General features: G+C 41.8%; 1 protein-coding gene across 1 annotated transcript; it reads left to right on the forward strand.

The window, feature by feature from the left end:
• The first annotated feature begins 6,026 nt into the window (after positions 1-6,026).
• On the forward strand, positions 6,027-17,618 carry LOC109419754 (protein Tob2). The gene has a single exon (XM_019694026.3). The coding sequence runs from the start codon at positions 6,913-6,915 to the stop codon at positions 7,720-7,722; it is 810 nt and encodes a 269-aa protein (XP_019549571.1). The 5' UTR covers positions 6,027-6,912; the 3' UTR covers positions 7,723-17,618.
• Positions 17,619-19,357: the final 1,739 nt, after the last annotated feature.

Below are 19,357 nucleotides of genomic sequence, written 5' to 3' on the forward strand. Positions count from 1 at the left end.
GGAAGGGAAGTAAAGCGTGGGTCCCGAGATGAACTAGCCTAGGGCTAAACATCTCGTTAATACTGATAAAAAAAACTGCAGGCGTCCTAATGAAACTCCAGAAGGAATGTCTGAAGAAATTTCCTGAGTAAGGAGTTTCTGGAAGAAATCCTGAAGCAATCCCCGAAGGAATTTTTGGCGTAATTTCGGTAGACATCCAGAGTTGAACGAACCTGTAAAAGAACACCTGGAGGAATCCTAGAAGGAACTTCTGGATGGATCTCAGAAGGAATTCCTTGATAAATCTCAGAAGGAATTTCTAGGGGAATGTTAGGGGGACTTCCTGGAGGAATTCCAGATGGAACCTGTTTAGAAATCTTAGAAGAATTTCCTGCAAGAATATCATAAAGAACTTCCTGGGAATACCAGATGAAGCTCCTGGAGAAGTGTCACAGACGTAAATCAGCACACTTTCCCGCGTACGAAAACCGCACATTTTTAATTTCTATCGCCTATGGAAAGCGGATGATATTTTCCATGAAATGTCAAAGACTTAGACAATTTTCTCATATCAACCGCGGCGTGCAGTGCCCTATGATTGGAACCAAACGTACATGATAGCGCGTCATTAAAAAACACAGTCCGTTACCCCTGGTATTATTAAAAAAAGTGTGACACCTGGGTGTTCGCTATAGGATAATTTTTACTAGATTTCAAATGATTTTGTAATGAGAAACATGAAGTACAAAAAACACGGCTTTTGTGTGCAATATTGTAGAAAAGATAGAGAACTCGTTGTACAATCATCGGTAAAGACATTTCAATTTAGTATATTATGCTGTTTTCACCATCAGAGCAAATGTCAGCTACTAAGAAGTCCGCTATTGGTTAAAATACCCTACTTTTAATCCAACTACTGCCAAAACTCATATCTACCTTGGAAAGGAATAACGCTTAACTCTGATCTTACTTACTAGTGAATCCCTTCAACTGTCCACCCTTATTTTAGGTAAAAATAATAAATGTTCTTACCTACTCTTTTAATTCCTCGAAGATGCGCCATCTCGGTGCCATCTGCAGGTAGGTGATAAGAAAAAGGTTTTATTGTTTAATTATAAGAGCAGTAAAAACAATAAGCCAAGTCATGTTTGACGATAAGGTAGGTACTCGGTTTTCAATGAACCGATTGGGCTGACGACATTTCAACAGTCGCCGTGGAAATATGTGAATTTTAAGATGCATCAACATTTTGAGGCCGGATTGTTTTGTTGACAACCTTGTTGGTCTTGAACACGGTTTCATCGCCGGGGTCATTGAGGTCTGTTCACTACATCAAAAGTTACAGATAAACAATTCGACAGAATAAGGACCACTTAAGTCTTCAGCAACATTTATCATTGGGATCTGAAGAATTCAATTCGGCTTTGACCCTATGACTTCATCCATGTGGTAATGCTCTACAGCGAGGAGAACCTTTTTCGAAAATTCTCCATAGTAATTACCAGTAAAGTTGGGCAGTATTTAGCGCGCATATTAAAGTTGAAAATGGTACACCAAATGAATACATTTCCCGAGGCATTTCCCTTGGCATCATTCGTCCCGTTCGAGCGTTTTTATTTTTTGGATGTTACACGATTCGGATTCACGTTTCATTGTGTACGTTGCATACGATCCCTCAGGCTGCAAATATCCAAGAGCCATTTTACAAAATCGGTGAGTTTTTAGTAAACTGAAAACAAAAAAAATGGATCAACATTCCAATTTCTTTCATTTTGTTAACAACACGCTAATGTATGATATTGAATTGAGTGTTGTTCTAGCTTCGTTGTCATGGGCTACTACACCGCAAAGTTGATGAAAAATAAGGATGCAGTCAAATGTCAAACTTGGGGACCGGGGACCGAATGCAGTACTAGATGTGGTACCCAATCTGAGCCCTAGTGCTACGTCTTAATTGGGTCTTTGGTTTTACCCGAACGGTTCTAGCTTTGTGAAACATTAATCAATCAAGTCCAAATTTGTACCAATAATGCACATATAATAGATTGACAAACGGTCAAAATTTGAGATTTTTTGATGAACTCTATGAAAAGTTATAGCATGTTTAACATTTTTGTGAGAGAAAAAAAGTTGCCTATCCCAAACATTTTGGCCACCCCCTGTACTTAGATTGGGGTCTTAGGGCCGATTTCTACACCTCGGCTTAACCGGTAAGCCAGGCTTACCCATACAGTTAAAACTGGCTTAACGCTTAAGTCCTTATGAAATCGTCCCTTAGAAACAATAGTTCCATACACGATAACTAAATCAAAAAACATTTAGAGGTTGCACGCATCGATTTTATGAAAAATGGACAATTTTTGGTATTTTTTCCAAAAAAAAAATGCTTGTATGAGTTGAAAAATAAAAATCATCAATCTCAATAAATCATAGTTCTGGGTCCCGCAAACAAAGTTTGAAGAGAATTTAGGTCATTATATATTTGGCAAAGGTTAAAATATCAAAAAGTCGCGATTACCACATTTTTCAAAAATGCTTAATTTATTAGAATTTTGACATTTTTTCATGTGATTCGCAATTCACTTATGTCATAGCAAATTTTGTGTAGATTATTTCTACTGATGACAGTTTCGAGCTATCTCCTTCATGAGTTGAGATATCGGTAAAATAGTGGTAACACAGCAAGGCTGCTGGGAAGGACGAGATCCCGGTCGAACTTCTTAAGCACGGAAGCGAGCAGCTACTTCAATCAATCCACCAGATGATTATTAAGATTTGAGAGGATGAAGAATTGCCCACCAGTTGGTTGGATGGCTTCATATGCCCAATCTACAAGAAAGGGCATAGACTGGAGTGTGCCAATTACAGAGGGATTACTCTTTTAAATTCGACGTATAAGATATTGTCGCGTGTCCTGTTCAACAGACTGCGACCTCTTGAGGAGTCCTTCGTCGGCGAATACCAGGCTGGTTTTCGTGAGGGCCGATCAACGACGGATCAAATGTTTGTCCTGCGGATGATCCTAGATTAATTTCGGGAATATAACTTGCAGACTCACCATCTGTTCATTGATTTTAAAGCAGCGTACGATTCAGTGAAAAGAAATGAGCTTTGTGGCAGATGATGTCAGAACATGGTTTTCCGGCGAAACTAATTAGACTGATACGCGCAACGCTGGATGGATCAAAATCAAGTATTCGGGTCGCGGACGAAGTGTCTACGTCGTTTGTGACCTTGGATGGATTGAAGCAGGGGAATGCTCTTTTAAATCTATTGTTCAACATTGCACTCGAAGGAGCGATTAGGAGGTCAGGCGTGCAGAGGAATGGCTCTATCATCACACGGTCGCACATGCTCCTCGGTTTTGTGGACGATATTGATCTCATCGGCATCGATCGTAGGGCAGTGGAGGAAGCTTATGCTCCTCTGAAGAGAGAGACAGCGAGGATAGGCTTGACGATTAACTCTACCAAGACGAAGTAAATGATAGCGGGTAGAGACAGAATCAGGCATAGTGGTGTTAGTGCTGAAGTAGTGATTGATGGGGAAGTGTATGAAGTTGTTGAAGAATTTGTTTATCTTGGAACACTTGTGACATGTGACAATGACGTTTCCCGTGAAGTGAAAAGGCGTATTTCAGCTGCGAATAGGGCCTTTTACAGATTGCGTAGCCAGCTTAGGTCCCGTAACTTGCAAACGCAAACAAAATTCGCTCTGAATAAGTCGCTGATTCTTCCGGTTGCCCTCTACGGTCACGAAGCGTGGACGTTAAAGGAGGTAGACCGAAAAGCTGTTGGAGTTTTTGAGCGCAAAGTGCTGCGGACAATTCTCGGTGGGAAACAAGGAAATGGAGTGTGGCGCAGACGCATGAATCACGAGTTGTACCAAGTGTACGAAGATGCGAATATTGTGAAACGTAAAAAATACAACAGACTTCAGTGGGCTGGACACGTAGTGCGAATGTCGGAAGAAAGAATAGCGAAAACAATATTCAGCAGAGAACCCGGCGGCCGCGAACTCGCTGGCTGCACGCGGTTGAAGAAGATCTACGATCCCTACACGTTCGGAGAAACTGGAGGAACATCGCCCAAGACCGACGAAGATGGTGCTCTACTATACGCTCGGCGTTGGAGTAAAGTTACTTTGTAGCCAACAAGGTAAGGTAAGGTAAGGTAAGGTAGTCTAAAATCTTAATCTACTTACAGCTAAAAGTTAAAATGCTTAAGAATCGATTCATGCTATATTAATCTAGTTTATCACAGATGAAACCACAGTAAGTTAGTAGAAGTTTTATAATTTGTTATTCTAACCTTAAAGCCTATAATCACAGATGAATGCACAAAGATGTTACGGCTGAAATTGTTACTTATTATCCTAAATTAAGCGTAAGACCGAATAATGTGAGTATATTGTAAAACTATTAGAGATCATTAAACTAAACCTGCAAATATATTTCAGCTTTAGCTGTTTCGCACCTGCATATCAGAGTTTGCGATCTGCTTCGAAGAATTCGGCTGTGAGCCTCATGTAACCCCCTCCGGACCCCCTTTTCACCGTAACATAGGGCATGATGTATGCAGCGACGATTGCGGTGCTGACAAGCAGACATGCTCGAGGCATGACATGTGAAATTGCCATTTAATTTGAATTGAGAGTAGCAGAAACCCGGTTCATAAGGTTATCCAGATAAAGGTTTCCTTTACGAAAGTAAGGTTTTTGGACTAAATCCACTTGGCCATTTGTACATTGATCTAGTGAATGAGAAGCTTACCTGTTTCCTCTCGAGTACTTCATAGAGTTAACAAAAATGACGATAAATACAGCACAGACAAACAGACGTAACACTTCGAACATTTTTCGAATCAAATCATAGTCACGGAAACATGTTCGCCCAATGCTAAAAGGACTGAGTTTGGCCGACCATCAACTAGGTGGCGGTAGTGGGCAAACGTCAAACTCGAGCAAAAACGATGCGAGCGCCACGGGTGGTCAGTTGGCCAACTACCAAATTTTCAAATAGACCGTTAAATCGGTGTACGATGCAAAATATCAGAGTGTTACGTCTGTTTGTCTGTGAATACAGTTTACATGATGAAAAGAATGATTAATGTAATGGGTGCTTAGCCAGAAATTATATGTCAGTGGGTTTTTTTTAAACTGAGATTGTGGAGATCCTTGACCCAAGGCTCAACTTAAAGCTCTTCATCTCCACCAATACCGGAAAAAAATATCTCCATGTGCAACAAATGCCCTGAGAACAGCGAGATACGACCAAACTGATTAGCGATTTTTATTATCACCGTCGAACTGGCGTATCATGTGAACTTGCCTCCATTGACGGCATTTTTGTTCATAAACAACGCGCAATTTCTACTCTGGCAATGCCCTACCCACCATATCCCACGAACGGAGGCGCAATGTGGTGTGATTCGTTATCAAAACCACACTTTGTTCGGTGCTGTTGGCAAAAGACGACTGTTGTTTATTTGCATTGGCCACTTTCATCGCTCTTGCCAAAATAAAAAGCGCGATAAGATAAGTACAAGCGCAAAGTTCCACCGTCGTCGACCGCTGCCACCACCGCCCGCCCAGTTCGAACTGATACCATTTATCATCAATTAACGAAGAGGAAATGTGGTCTACCAGTGTGGCTTATCTCTCTGGGGCAACGTGGTACCTATGCCGCTTAGCACATGATCGGACGTCAAATGATACTGTGGATTTGTTTTGCATCAGATTGTTGTAAGTTTAGGGTAGCCCATTACGTGGTTACCAATTTTAACAGCTGACGTGCGATGGGCATTCCCTGGGTGCTGGCTTCGGTTCGTGGTAACTGCTCTAGAGCAGTTTTGCGTCTCGTTTTGGCTGCAGTCAACATGTTGGTATCTCTGTCTGTTGCTATGAGATTTGTTGATGTGTGCGTGCGTAGTACTGTGAGTTTCGTGTACGGATAGGAAACACCAGTAAACGGGAGCTAGATAGCACTCATACTGATATGGGAGGTGCGTTTGCAAGACTCATCGTCGGGGTTACCGTGCAGCTCGCCACGGCTTCTAGTTTCATTCGAAGTTGAACCTCAGCGAAGTGATGAGCCGATGAAAGCGAGTGAGCCGAGTGTCCGCACGTATAACCGAGTGTAGCGAGAGAGCGAGAGACTGTGTTTTGTAACTGAGGGTATAGTAGCGAGCAAGAGAAGAAGGACAAGTGTGTGAAATCGAGTCAGCCAGCCCAGACAGACCAGCCATCTTGGAAAAAAGCTGAAATTCGATTTTCGATTCGCTAAATACCTAGTTTGTGCGCAATTTTGTGATCCTTTCGTCGGTGAAAACGAAACCCGTTGTGATTTGAAGGTTAATTTAAGGTTCTAATTTAAGTTTGCAATCTGTGCCGTAGTTGTTCTGAAAGGAGGAGATTCCCGACGTCCGACAACCAACATCGACCGTGTGCTGTGTGTAAGAGCCCCATTTCAACGCTAACAGAAAAAGAAGAAGAATCCACCATTTTTTAAGTTTCGGTTTCGCAGTCAGTAGAAGAAGAAAACGAAGAGTACCAACCAATAGAGCCAGCAGTAACAGCAGTTGGTGAAAAAGTGCAAAATTTAGAAATTCACTAACGGTGTGCGGAGTTTATGGTATTTTTTTTCGTGTGGCGATTTGAGCAGTAAGCTAAAGTGAGAAACTTGAACCGATTTTTTCTGGCACTGTGAAGAAGTGCGTTGTAAGTGCACTAGGAAGGGCAAAGTGGAAGCACGAGAAGAAGAAAAAGTAACAGAAGCAGAGAAAAATTGTATTTCAAGTCAAGAGTGTGTTTGCTGCCGAGTGGCACCTTTTACTGAATCAAGTCCGTTCGAGGTTTGATGTTGAAACGTTTTGAGACGGCGTATTTACACACAGTGGAGCACCGAGTCCGTTCGTACAATCGAATCCTGAGAAAATGAGAATAGAAGTTAATTCGGCTGCGGATTTTCTGATGAATTTGCTGCGAGTAAAAAAAGCAAATCAGCTATCCGAGAGCCAGCTACAGCATTTCAAGGGTTCGCTAGAGCAGATTTTGACGCGTCATTTCGCACGTCATTGGTATCCTGATGTTCCTACCAAGGGTTCTGGTTTCCGCTGTTTACGGATCAACGGCAAGATGGATCCGATTATCGAGAAGGCTGGTAACGCTGTGGGTTTAAACTCGGTCGCACTTCGAAAGATGCTACCCCTAGAGCTGACAATCTGGATCGATCCGGATGAGGTGTCGTACCGAATTGGCGAGAACGGTACCATCTGTGTGCTGTACGATCAGCAACTGAGCCGTGCCAGTCCTTCGTCGGATCTCGATTCGACGGGTAGCAGTAGCTGTGATGAATTCATTATGGAACGAGTCGGCCGACTGGATCTGTCGACGTCGTCCGATAGTGGAACTAGTGTTATGGTAGATTTTATGGATGCCAATCCATCGAATTCGCTTGTAACGCAGAGCAAGCACAACAAGTACAACAACAACAACCATCATCATAATAATCATCATTACGTGAAACGTCATAACAACAGCGTCAGCTCGTCGTCTAGTGGACAAACTAGTCCACCGCTTAGTCCACCATACAACGGCTATAACAATAGCAACAACTTCAACAACAACAGATATCAACATAATAACCAACACAACAACTTCTACTCGCCATCCGTTCATCAGCAGCAACCTTACTTCCCCTGGGACAACCAGTTCGTGAACAACAAAGTTCGTACGCAGTGTTAAGTTCAAATACGATGTACCGGTCCCGTTCGCTCTCCCTGGTTCGCATGAAGAAAGGGTTAACTATCCACCAAAAACTATTCATATCAAACATCTCGAGGGGCGAACCAAGGGAGGGCGGATAAATCAACATCTCCATCATCATCATGGGTGGCAACACTTCGAGGTAGATGGTCCCATCTGCGGAGTGCGAGAATCAACGTCAACGAGGACAACTTCTGAATGCGGTTAGAACATCAACCAAGTCAGGTAATTCTTCAATTACCAAACGATCGATACTCTATTTATGATGAGAGTAATAGGTAGTAGGTTAAGTCCAAAATTGTAGAAGACAATGGGAAAGCATTTCATGATAAACCACAGTAACTATATATATTGTAACATCTCCCAAAACTTTGAACGAAACTCGATTAACTTGAGAGACGGAAGTGTTGCTGACTTACAAAACCATACATACTTGAAAACTGAATAACAATCATTGGAAAAATCACACAATAACCGGAAAACCAACCCGCATGGAACTGAACAAGGCAAAACGAATAAATGGAAAACTGAAACAGGAATCTATATGTAATAATTATGGTGTAGAAATATTGCTTCAAAGCTGCGAACGAGTTTGTTGTCGTCGAGTGGTGGGGGAATATCCGCCTCCCCACTCGGAACTACCGCGAAATAGAACCGCGCAAGGATTGTGAACCAAGAATGCGCTTTTACAACACAGGCTGCTATATATTCAACGTACGATAAAACAATCGTTGTAGGGATTTAACGAAAAGGTCATCAGCGTCGTAATGAGGGAGAGAGAGAGTGAGAGTTTGCATTGTAGGATAGGTAGAAGAACGTTAGGCAACGACAAATCGGAAAGGGATTTTCAAGATCGAGAATATAGGATAGCTTAGGGAACACCCCCACTATTTATACCCTTATATCCAAATTGCCAAATGTTGAAACAAATGCACAAAGTGGTCTTGGTTGCTGAGCCAGTTCTAGTGGCTGCCACTGCCTTTTGACTGTTCGAAAGTTGACTTGCTGCCAATACCGAGCTTACGTGCTCTGAAATGGTTGAACGTCGAGTTGTGCCAGTCAGAAAGCATGGTACGTTGCTAATGAGAAGCCTTGATTGGATTAGCGGGCGATAACGAAGGAAATAATTGCATTTAAGTCAGTCTGATCTGTGCTTCTGCACAAACCGTGAGTCAGTCGCCACGCAAATTTGCTCGCTGTCTGCTTCTTCAGCTTCGCGGCTCTCGATGCGTTTTGCCGTATTTTGTACTCTTCTGCTTCTTTCGGTTATGCAACGGATCTTGGAAGCGTTAATTTCCTTTGTTCGTTTCGAGCCTTTTTTTTCGGTCCGTTTCCTTCGATCGTATCAAAATTTCCTGTTCCTACCTACTTACTATCAAGTTTGCATTTCGTAAAAAAAATGATCACCTGTTGTTCCTGTTTCCTTTTTGCTTTTGTTGAATGGAGCTTCCAAAGTGGGACCCGTGAAGCAAAGAAGCTCATAAGCAGCGACAATGGCTCAGCTGGCGAACTGGTAGGCAACCAAGAGACCAGAACACCTTTCGAAGCGAATGCGACGTGTACAACAACAACAGTAACGAGTAAGTGGCAGGGAAAAAGGTCAATCGTTGAATAAGAGGAGCGACAGAAAGAGTATAGAAAAGGATCGAAAGCCATAAATTTTAACATCCGAAATGTGTTTCGAAACTCGTCCCTGGTGGTACGCGCACGATACGGGCCCGTAGAGAGCCAATCATGACGATGTGATGATGGTAGTCTCTTTTAGGCAAAACACAAAAAAAAGTTGCTGTTCATCATTGCAACAACGAAAAAAAACTAGTTTTTTTAGTTCGCTTCATTGGTATTGGTGCGGTTTCGCACCTCGTTCGATCCGTCTTCGGCGCGTCATGTATTGGTATTCGTACTCGCGAACCACCATCGTCGTCTTCGCCTTCGTCATCGCATGGCTGCTACCATCATCGCGGGCAAGCAGCATTGTGGTAGACGTGAGCAAAATAAAGAAAACGAAAACGGGCATTTGTTTTTGTCTGTCTCCTTTATCTTGCTCTTGCCTGGCGATGATGGAGTTCGTGTTCCATGGATATCGTAGACTGCTTCTTCGTTTTCTTTGGCGATCAGCAAACGTGTCTAGTAGTAAATTACATTTGGTGCGCCGTCTCTATTGCAGGGTTGCCACATGTACAGATTCATCTGTTTTTTTTTTTATTTTTCTTACAAAATGTCTATAATAATTTCGGAAACTTTCTAGACACCAATTTGTATAAATTTTCAGTAATGTTTTATGAAGATTTCTATTATATTTAATCGTTGATACAGATTTTCTGCTGTGAAATACAGCTATACAGATTTTAAATTTCAAAGTGGCAGCCCTGGTCTACACTGCTGCTGCGCGGTTTTGCTTCCACCTCTGGAGCCCTCTCTAGGTCTACGCTATTGTTGAACGTGGAGCTACGGCTACGTGATTGACTGCTCGTGTGAGGTGTTTACTATTCTGCGGCGAGTGTTTCCACCAGAGATCGCTGTACTACTTATGGCTTACGTTAAACACCTATACAGATTCAATAGTAGGTAGATTAACGTCTCGAGCAGTGCTCCGTTGCGAATCTAATGGCCGTTGAGCTGCTCGACTACTACCTATTCGTACCACGATTTGCACAGACGACGAAGTAGGCTATACGTTGGGGTTGTGTAAGCCGCGTAGTGTTACCAATGGCAACTCTGCAACATGGCCTGCTGCGGTTGAGCATTACCACCAATACAATGGAGCGCAGCAGACGGACCGGGTTGCCTCGACGGACCGTATACATGGGTATCTTGAAAGGTGTGAGCTTTTTATAGTGCTACGAAGCAGTGAGCAGCGGGGGTTGAGCACACGGGAGGAAGTCATAAGCACTACCCTCGGCGATGAGTCATCTCTTGGCGCCTACTGCTGTCGTAGTATTGGGATTCGTTCGGCTTGAGAGATCAGTTTCGAAACACATTTCCAAACAATGGCTGAATCTAATGATCTAACAATTTCTTTCGCTCAGCAAGGGAAATCGAGGAAAACATGAAATCCATTCTATAATCGTAAACAATACAAAGACCCACCGTCCAACAATAATAGTGATCCCGTTTAGGGATGCAGGCTGAACATCTAGCTAGAGATAGAACAAGAACGATGCGACGAGAAGAACCAAGGAAGGCAACCTAACGTGGAACAATTTCTATACATTATATGTATATTCCATAGTTTTTTTAATCGTTGATAATCTCTACATAAAGTGGTTTAGGTTCATCTTCCTGAGTCTTTTTCGAAAATTTTAACTACGTCATTTCGGGATCATAAGGATTAGAATTCGGGCTTCCGGGTGAAGAAGTTGCACGTTGTGGTGGAAGGACGAGCGAACGGACAAGGAATGAATGCGAAGAAACGGTACAAAGTCGTTACACTATTGTCAATTTTATTAGCTTTACCCGCAATTGTGGTGGTGTGGAAGAGAAGAGGCATTTGTTGTAGTCTTCCGCGTTGTGACGAGCTAAAGTGCATGCGAAAAAAAAAATACACGATACGAAACGAAACAAATCAACACACATCCAACTAACGAACGATCTCTCTTTGAAGGCAGTGCGGAGTGCGCGCAGAGTGGGATAACACGGGCTTAGACACAGCATTCAGTAGAGGAGTACACGCTGAACGAACGGTGACGGCGCGGCGAGTACGGAAACTGGGAATGAGGCTGTACAAACTGCAAAGACCGCAGCCGAGCTGAGCGCTCTAAGGGCGCTTGACTTTGCTAGCGCGCTCGCTCTACTAGAGGCGGCAGTGATTAATTTGAATGATATTGAGCTGTAAACGTGATTTCCTAGTTGGGAGTTGCGATCGGTTGGGATTCAGAGCGGCGGTAATCGCTGAGCAATGAGGTTATGTTTTCTCTGAAGCGTTTACATTTGAAGGCAGGGAGGCAGATATTTCTTCTTTGAAATGACTGTGCTTAGTCAATGCACAAATTTCACTTGAAAGTTGAGCAAGATTTGATACTCTATAGCGTTATATATTTCTACAACGCTTAAACTTTGGAAACATAGCATCCGTGTGCGTCCAATTTGAATCTATGGGAAGCTGTCAGATTCAATGAAATTGTATGCATTAAACTTTTAGTTAATATCTGTTGCTCATAGAACACTATCTGCTCATAGAACACTAAGCTGAGAAGCAAGTTTTATCCAAGTTTCGTCAAGAAGATGAAGTGCGCATTGAGCGAGTCACTTTAAGGTTTGAACGGAATGGTTATAACGAGTGTGATAAGTGACAGCTCGCTTAGTTTCTCGTATTTTTTTAAATAACTTGAACAGTTTGAACAATCCAAGTTATCGCGAAAAACTTTTATCGCCTTACGTGCTGATATAGTGCTGTTAGCAGCCGATATGCTCTATATTAGTCGCACAATAAGCTCAGAAAGGCAAAATATCGTGCTAATATGGAAGTCTTAATAATTTTATGGAAATATTACCTGTTGGATTTCAGACAATCCGTCTACCGAGATCAGCATCTGAATTAAAGTGTTTAGCGGATGCGAAACGTTCAATCAATCGGCAAGTGACATAAGTCGCAAGTCGATCGATCCCCTCTGATAACCGCAAGGAAACGTCAAAAGTACTTCTCGAATGCATGGTCGAAAACTTTTCCTAATCACCACATTTTCAGCCAGCAAAAACATGTCCAAACAGGTTCCTTGCCAGCTAAACTAGGCGACGTTCGAAAGCTACCGCCGTGGTAATCTCGCAATATCCCCTACGGTGCTGCCGCCTTAATTAATGAGGAAATGTTCGGAAATCAGCCGCTTTTCCTACGTCGATCGACAGTACTGCCAGCAAACTGCTTTCCTCGACCACGCCGATAAAGTGGCGACGAGGACGGCGCGTGCAGACTGATTGAAAAACTGATCGCTGCTACCGAACAGTGTGCACAGTGGTCCTTGAGCCGTTTTTCGCTTGGACAAAATTGTCTACGAATGAACGTCTTCGGGAAAGTTCCTCAGCTTAGCAAAGCTTCACTTGATATCTCAGAACGTCACAACAAGTGTATTTCCGGTCTGTTAGTACCATTGAAAAGATCTACGTTTCACCTTTCAATGATAAAAATACAGTGTTTTCTGTTCGAAGCATTTAACAACATTTTGAAAATACTTTTCATAGAAAACATTGAAAATATGAGTTGCTTGTGAAACTCCGCCCGCCCGAGTCCGTATTGCTCATTGGATTTCACCTGGCGAGGCGGACGGCGGTTGTTGTCGACGTCGTCGTAACTCGTCAGTCAGCAGTGCGTTGCCATATTTGGCGCGTGATGGCGCGACAGCAGAGAAAATCTCATCTCTATAGCAACGACGACGACTCACGCAGGGTGAAATCAGGGTTGGCGTCAGCTGCAGCTACAGCGCCGTTCAACTCAGTAGGCATCGGATCGGAACAGATGCGAGCTGTGAAACAATAGATCGGCACGAGGTTCATTGGCGCCGAACAAAAGAGGGGAGGAGCCATACATTACGAACACGTTAATCTCTCTTTTGTTTTCTCTGGAAGATGTGTAGGTGAAACGGTATACCGCAGATCCACAATCATCACTACTCCCACACTTCTATTGTTTCATTTTTTTGTGTTTTATTTTTAGCGCCAAGCGAACCACATCGCAATGGCCGTTCATGAGAAATTGACGTTTGACGCGTGAAATGCTTAAATATAGTTGGCCCTTGGCAGATCAAGTTTCTATTCTGGTTCGCTGAGTGATTTGTCATTCAAAATTACCATATTTCAACAGTTTGAAACATATCCATACGTTTCGCTTGGAGGGGTCCAAAAAAGGCCGTCAGATGACGAAAGAGAAAAAAAATGGCGAATCGAGTACCGACCGACCGCGCTCGCCATTGCAATGGCTGCGGTGGCGTCGTTGCGTGACTTCGTTCGTCGCTCTTTTTTTCGTCTGTCGATTTGCATTTCATTAGCGTTTATAAATTGCCTTTTTCGCGTTGCTTTCCTCCCTGCAATGAAAGGTTTGCGTTTGCTCTTTGGAGTGGAAAATTACCACGACCATCGATGAGATAAGAGCTTCAAGACGAACGGACGGACGTGGTGATCGTGGTAACCGCTGACGTTGCCAGCTGTCATTTCAAGTTCGAGTTTGACGTTTCGCTCGAAAGCAAAAATAATATCTCGGAATTTGTCCAATGATAACAACAGGCTGCTTTGTGCCCGCGAGTGACCTAAAACGTGACGTATTCTGTTTGTGACTGACAACGCGCGTCGCTTGCCTCGATCCGGTTCTAAGTGGATGCGCATTGCCATTATTCCACGACTTTAGTACGTGTATGAGTGTGACGTGAATCTAGTTAGCCTCGCGGTGAAACGAAGCGTCGCTGACGGCCGTTTGACGTCACACGCAGGGAAGCAACAGCTCGCTAAGTCTGTTTCTAGTTAGAATGTTGTTTTTTTTTTATTATTTGCAGTGAGAGTACGGCCAATTGTTTTTCCCCGATCATTATCGCTTCGCTGAGGGGAGTAGCAACAAGCGTGGGAAATTCTGAATTTTTCTCGCCAAGCGATTGCCACTTTTGCTTTCATCGGACCGAAGCCAATTAGCGCTTCGACGAAACATGTACGCCACGATTAGGGCGCCATCTTGGATCGTGTTCTGACTTTTTTCTTCTACAAAACCACTCAGCCTGCTACGACGTCTACGAGCGGAGCGGAGAGTGGAGAGTGAAAGACTCAGCAACCAAGAAATTGCGTCTTTAGAAACGAGTGGTGAGATGCGCAATAGAACAGGAGGAGAAACGGCCGATGGCTGGATAATCATCTTCGCTGGATTGCATGGCAATAACGACGATAACCACTGTAATAGAATCGCAAAGTCAGCTCAATGTCAGCAGTTCTCCGCTCCCAAGCCGTATTTGCGGCACTCGAATGCCCTCGAGCTTTGCCAACTGCACACCCCTCTGCCTTCAAAACAAACACATCAAAACTTGTATAATATTCTTGAACCTGTGATGACTTTCTATATTTTTTTTGTTATTTTTGTATAAAAAATGATATGCTAAAAGTAGGTTTATTTTTGTACTTCCTTTGTAAATAGAAATGATATTTTTGGATTTAAGAAAAGATAGAGAGCCTCAATTGAACCAAATTTCATAAACTTGCTCTTGCTCTATACTCACTTACTTACCGGCTATTCGTTTTTAAGTATGAAATTTGAATAAAAAATCGGTGATTTTGATTGTGCTATCTTTTCTTAGCAGAGTGTACATTTATTAATTGCAAAAATAACTTAACGAGACTGACTTTGTACCGCTTCGTGTGAAAGAATGAGGAAGCCGATTCGTTTAGTGACCCGAAAGCGGCATGATGATGAATAGCGTGACAATTGTTTCGTTTGCGAATCAAAACACTAGCTTTAAGGTTTTATAAGTTTATATTAGGTATGTAAATGTTTTGCAAAACAAGAAAAACAAAAAAAACTGAGAACAGTGGAATAAAAAGAGGATAAACACACAAAAGAAACAAAGTGGACGCCGAGGGAATGTAATGAGAAAAAATCGTTAATTTACTAACGACTGCCATTTTAAGCATAGTGAAAACTATTTAGCCCCACTTGAGCAAAAGAAAAGGGAACCTGGGTAGGACTTATACAAACAAAAATGTGAAATCGCGAATCTCCATTGGAGAGAGCGAATTTTAACAAAACCTCTTTTTTACGTTTTTGTACATATATCGACATTTTTACGAGATTGTAAACAATATTTACAAACAAAAAAAAAAACAAATAAGACAACTTTTGAAAGCATGCGCGTCTTCACCGTTTGTGCAATGACCCACGACAAAAGTGTAAACAACATCTATTACTGGGCGGTTTGACAGGTGCACCTGGGTTGCCAGTTCCATTTTTGCTGGCGCTGGTGGCGCCTTTCGGTGGTGCAGCATCAAACCGCCCAATGCCCTTAGCCGGCCCATTTATCGGAAAATTTTCGAAACAACCAACAACTTGTTTTCGTCCTGGTTAAGTTTGTTCTCCGTGTTTCGAATTTTGACCATTCGGTTCTTATTAACTGGTAAGCGTATAGCACAGGGACACGGTTGGAAGCCGAAAACCAACAACGCTTCTGCTAGACCACCTTCGACTGTGATTTATTGTTTGTAGACAAATGATGCGTAAACGAGTTCAATTCTATCAATTTTTAATATTTGCCTTCGTTAGATGATTTCAAAGTAAATTTTCGCGTTCATACGAATACAACGGTATTCATACATGCAATATCCATTGTTTTTAAATAATTTTTAGAGAATCCTTCGAAAAATTCAAAAACATGTATTTATAAATTATCTTATACAATGAACATTATTTTTAAACGGGTGCAACGAAAGCACACGGAAGTTGTCATGGCAACGTTTCATTGCTGATGCTCGTTTGCCTGCTTCGACGAGCAGTGCTGCATACTGGCGAAAGCGCGGTTAAACATTTGACGCATCTCTCTTCGTCGCGTTTTCTCGTCGGCTTTCATATTTGCCTACGCCAATCAGACCACCGCATCGCCAGACAGTTTTTTTCCCGCTTGGACGTGTTTTAACATGTTCTCTTCTGGAACTTCCAAGAACGAATTCGCTGCATGGATGTTTGTAATACGGACAAGTTACGCTCATTTGTCATTTACATACGCACATTTGCAAAGAAAGAAAGATGTTGGAACAAATCTAACAAATTTGTACTGAACTGTGATTTTGTGATGTAATTTTTTGCTTTAAGAACTATCGTTTCACTCCATTATCGAGTGTGGAGCGCTGAATTGGAGTTTAGAGGGGAACTGGACTTTCCGTGAATTGCATACGAACCTCCGGTAGAGATTTTCCGGTATCTCTAACGGTGCAGAAAATGGACTGACTTTATTAGTAGGAACAAAAGTGGTAGGAAACAATAACGAGTGGTGCAAACTAGATCATATAGGAATATAGAAAATAGAATAAAACGAAACGGGCAATTGAGGGTAGAAACGGTTCTGTAAATTTTGTTTTCTTCTGTATTCTTCTGAGGGCAGGGTCGACAATGGCGTGAATATTTTCCGGTACCTGGGCAAAGTGCGTGAACGTGATTTAGCTGCTAGGAGATCTCTGCGCGCCGTGATTCGAGCGCGGAGAAGCGAAAATGAAAACTAAAATCGTGATATTTGAAAGTCATACTTATTAGTTTAAGGTCTCTTTGTGTGTAATCCAAGAAACTGACACAGAATCAGCTTATCTTATAAATGTGTATACAGAACGTGTCTATCGCGCGTATTTATGTGGAACAAGTCAATCATGTTTATTTAACAAAACGCCAACAACCACTCCACATCATCCAACAAGAAGAACTAGCGATAGAAAAGTGAGGAAATAAATGAAATTTTTCAAACAAATGGCAACATCAACAACCCTGAAAAGTCTGAGAATGTTTAGTTAGTTTATTATTTTTCTTCGATAGGAACAAGCAGAGAGAGGTTATATTAGAGATGGAAGATCAAGATTTGTTGTGATTAATAAAATAACTGAATAGTAGAAAAATGATGACCTACAAGAACGCTTATTGAATATATTTGAATGTGATACTATATATTTTTATACATTTGGATACAAATGCAAAACGGCTAAGAAACGAGCGACATCAGTGCTAAATTTTTAAACACATACGTCAAATCCAACTAAACCAGTACAATAAAAGCTAGCTTGAACGCATATAGAGGTTATATACAAAACAGATACACAAACATCAATATCAAGAAACCAACATACGCTACGAAACCGGGAAACCTGGATTAACACAAGAGCAAACACAATAACAAAAACAATTAAAAAACAAAAAAAAAATATAAAAATCAACAACCATCAGTCCATTCGTCAGGAAGAAATGGAAAATCAACAGAATTGTGATTGTTAATACATGAAAAGCAGAAGCGTAAGAGTCCAACCTAGAAATATCAGCTACTTTTTTATATAGCAGAGACAGAGAGATAAAATTCTATTTATAAAAAAATACTATCACATTCATTGATATATTTACCAGTAATCATTTTTTGAATAAGAATAAAAAACCAAAGCAAGATGTAAACAAAAAAAAAATCAACGCGTTATCACAGTTTTAAAATTATCCGAATTCTGTCATTTGTTTTTACCTCCGTGCTGACGAGGGGTCCTTCACTTGTTTTCCTTCTCAAACATTCAATTTAAACATTAACCTAACTCTCTTTTTCGAGCAAGCTTCGGCCGACAATGCAAAATTCGTGACACTCGAAATCGTGATTTTGCATAAAGCACTCCGAGTTGTCGCGTTTTCTTTTTCGTCGTTCTTCGTTGCTACCAACGATCCCCCGGGAAGAAGTCAAACGTCACCACCACACCCCCCCCCCCACTCAGAGTCCCGCAAGTAAGCGATTTGTTAGTTGTTGAAAGCCTTTCTCTTCTTGAAAATAGACTCCAAATTTGGCTTGGCGACGGACGGAGGTCAGCCGTTATCACGAATGTCGATTCGGATGTTTTCTTTCGTTTTGACATTCTAGTTGTCAAATTTGACAGCTAAGCTTAGCGATGGCCGCTGGCGTTCGTCCGGGTCCGAGTCACTGCTGTTACCTAGGGGCAAGACACTGTGCAAACGAGAGCAACTCTGAGAATTTCTGAGTAGCTCTTTCTGTCGATGATCGACGAAACTTGTTGAAAGACATCCCTAAAACTGCAATTTTCATTCAGCACACGCAACACTTTGCAGTTTGACATTGGTGCCAGATCACACTTTTGCATAAATGGGAGAAATTCTGAGGAACTGTGAGGAATTCTGAGCAACATTTCGAACACAGATTTTCTCTCGTTAGATCTGTCCTGCCCCTAGGCTGTTACTACCGTTAGCTATCACATTTTCCGACGCGAATGGTTGGAAAGAATTTGTTTTGTGCGTAAGTGCTAGTCAAGTGTTAGGTTTATTTATAAAAAAAAATAAATTTCTGCGAGCATATAGTTCCTAAAGTGTGTGTGTTTCGTCTTCTCGCGGGATGGTTTGCTTTGCAAAACCCTGTCCTATTGTTCCCCTATAGTTTTGTGTTTATTAACCCGAGGTAAAGGCAAATGACAATTCGATAAAAAAAAACTTCGATACTGAAGAAGATCAGAGAACTCAGAACTCGTGTGATTGTCGGTGAAAATCGGTCTTATAAAGTTTGCTCTATATTTTGTTAGTTTGTGAACGGAAAAGGTCTATTCACGATCCAAAACTAGGCTGCTTATGGAAGGTCGTGGTGGAGCAGATGTCGCACGCTATGTCCAAAGGGAAGTATTATGAAAAGTGAATGTACCTCAAAGTTTATTCGCTAGAACCGTATTTTTGTACCTCTAGATTCAGAATATGTGCGATTTAAAATAATCCATCTTGGGGTTTTTTCCCTTACATTTTTATATGGGATGAAATTAACCTTAAAATGACTTTTTTCGCCATTTGTATGGGAAAATAGGAAAAAAAAATCAAAAAGTCGAAAAAAATCGAAAAACCCAAGATGAAATATTTTGAACCGCACAGATTCTGAAACTAGAGGTCCAAACCTACGATCCTATGGAATAAAATTTGAGG

Source organism: Aedes albopictus, chromosome 2 (genome assembly GCF_035046485.1).
Source record: "Aedes albopictus strain Foshan chromosome 2, AalbF5, whole genome shotgun sequence".
Lineage (NCBI taxonomy): Eukaryota > Metazoa > Arthropoda > Insecta > Diptera > Culicidae > Aedes > Aedes albopictus.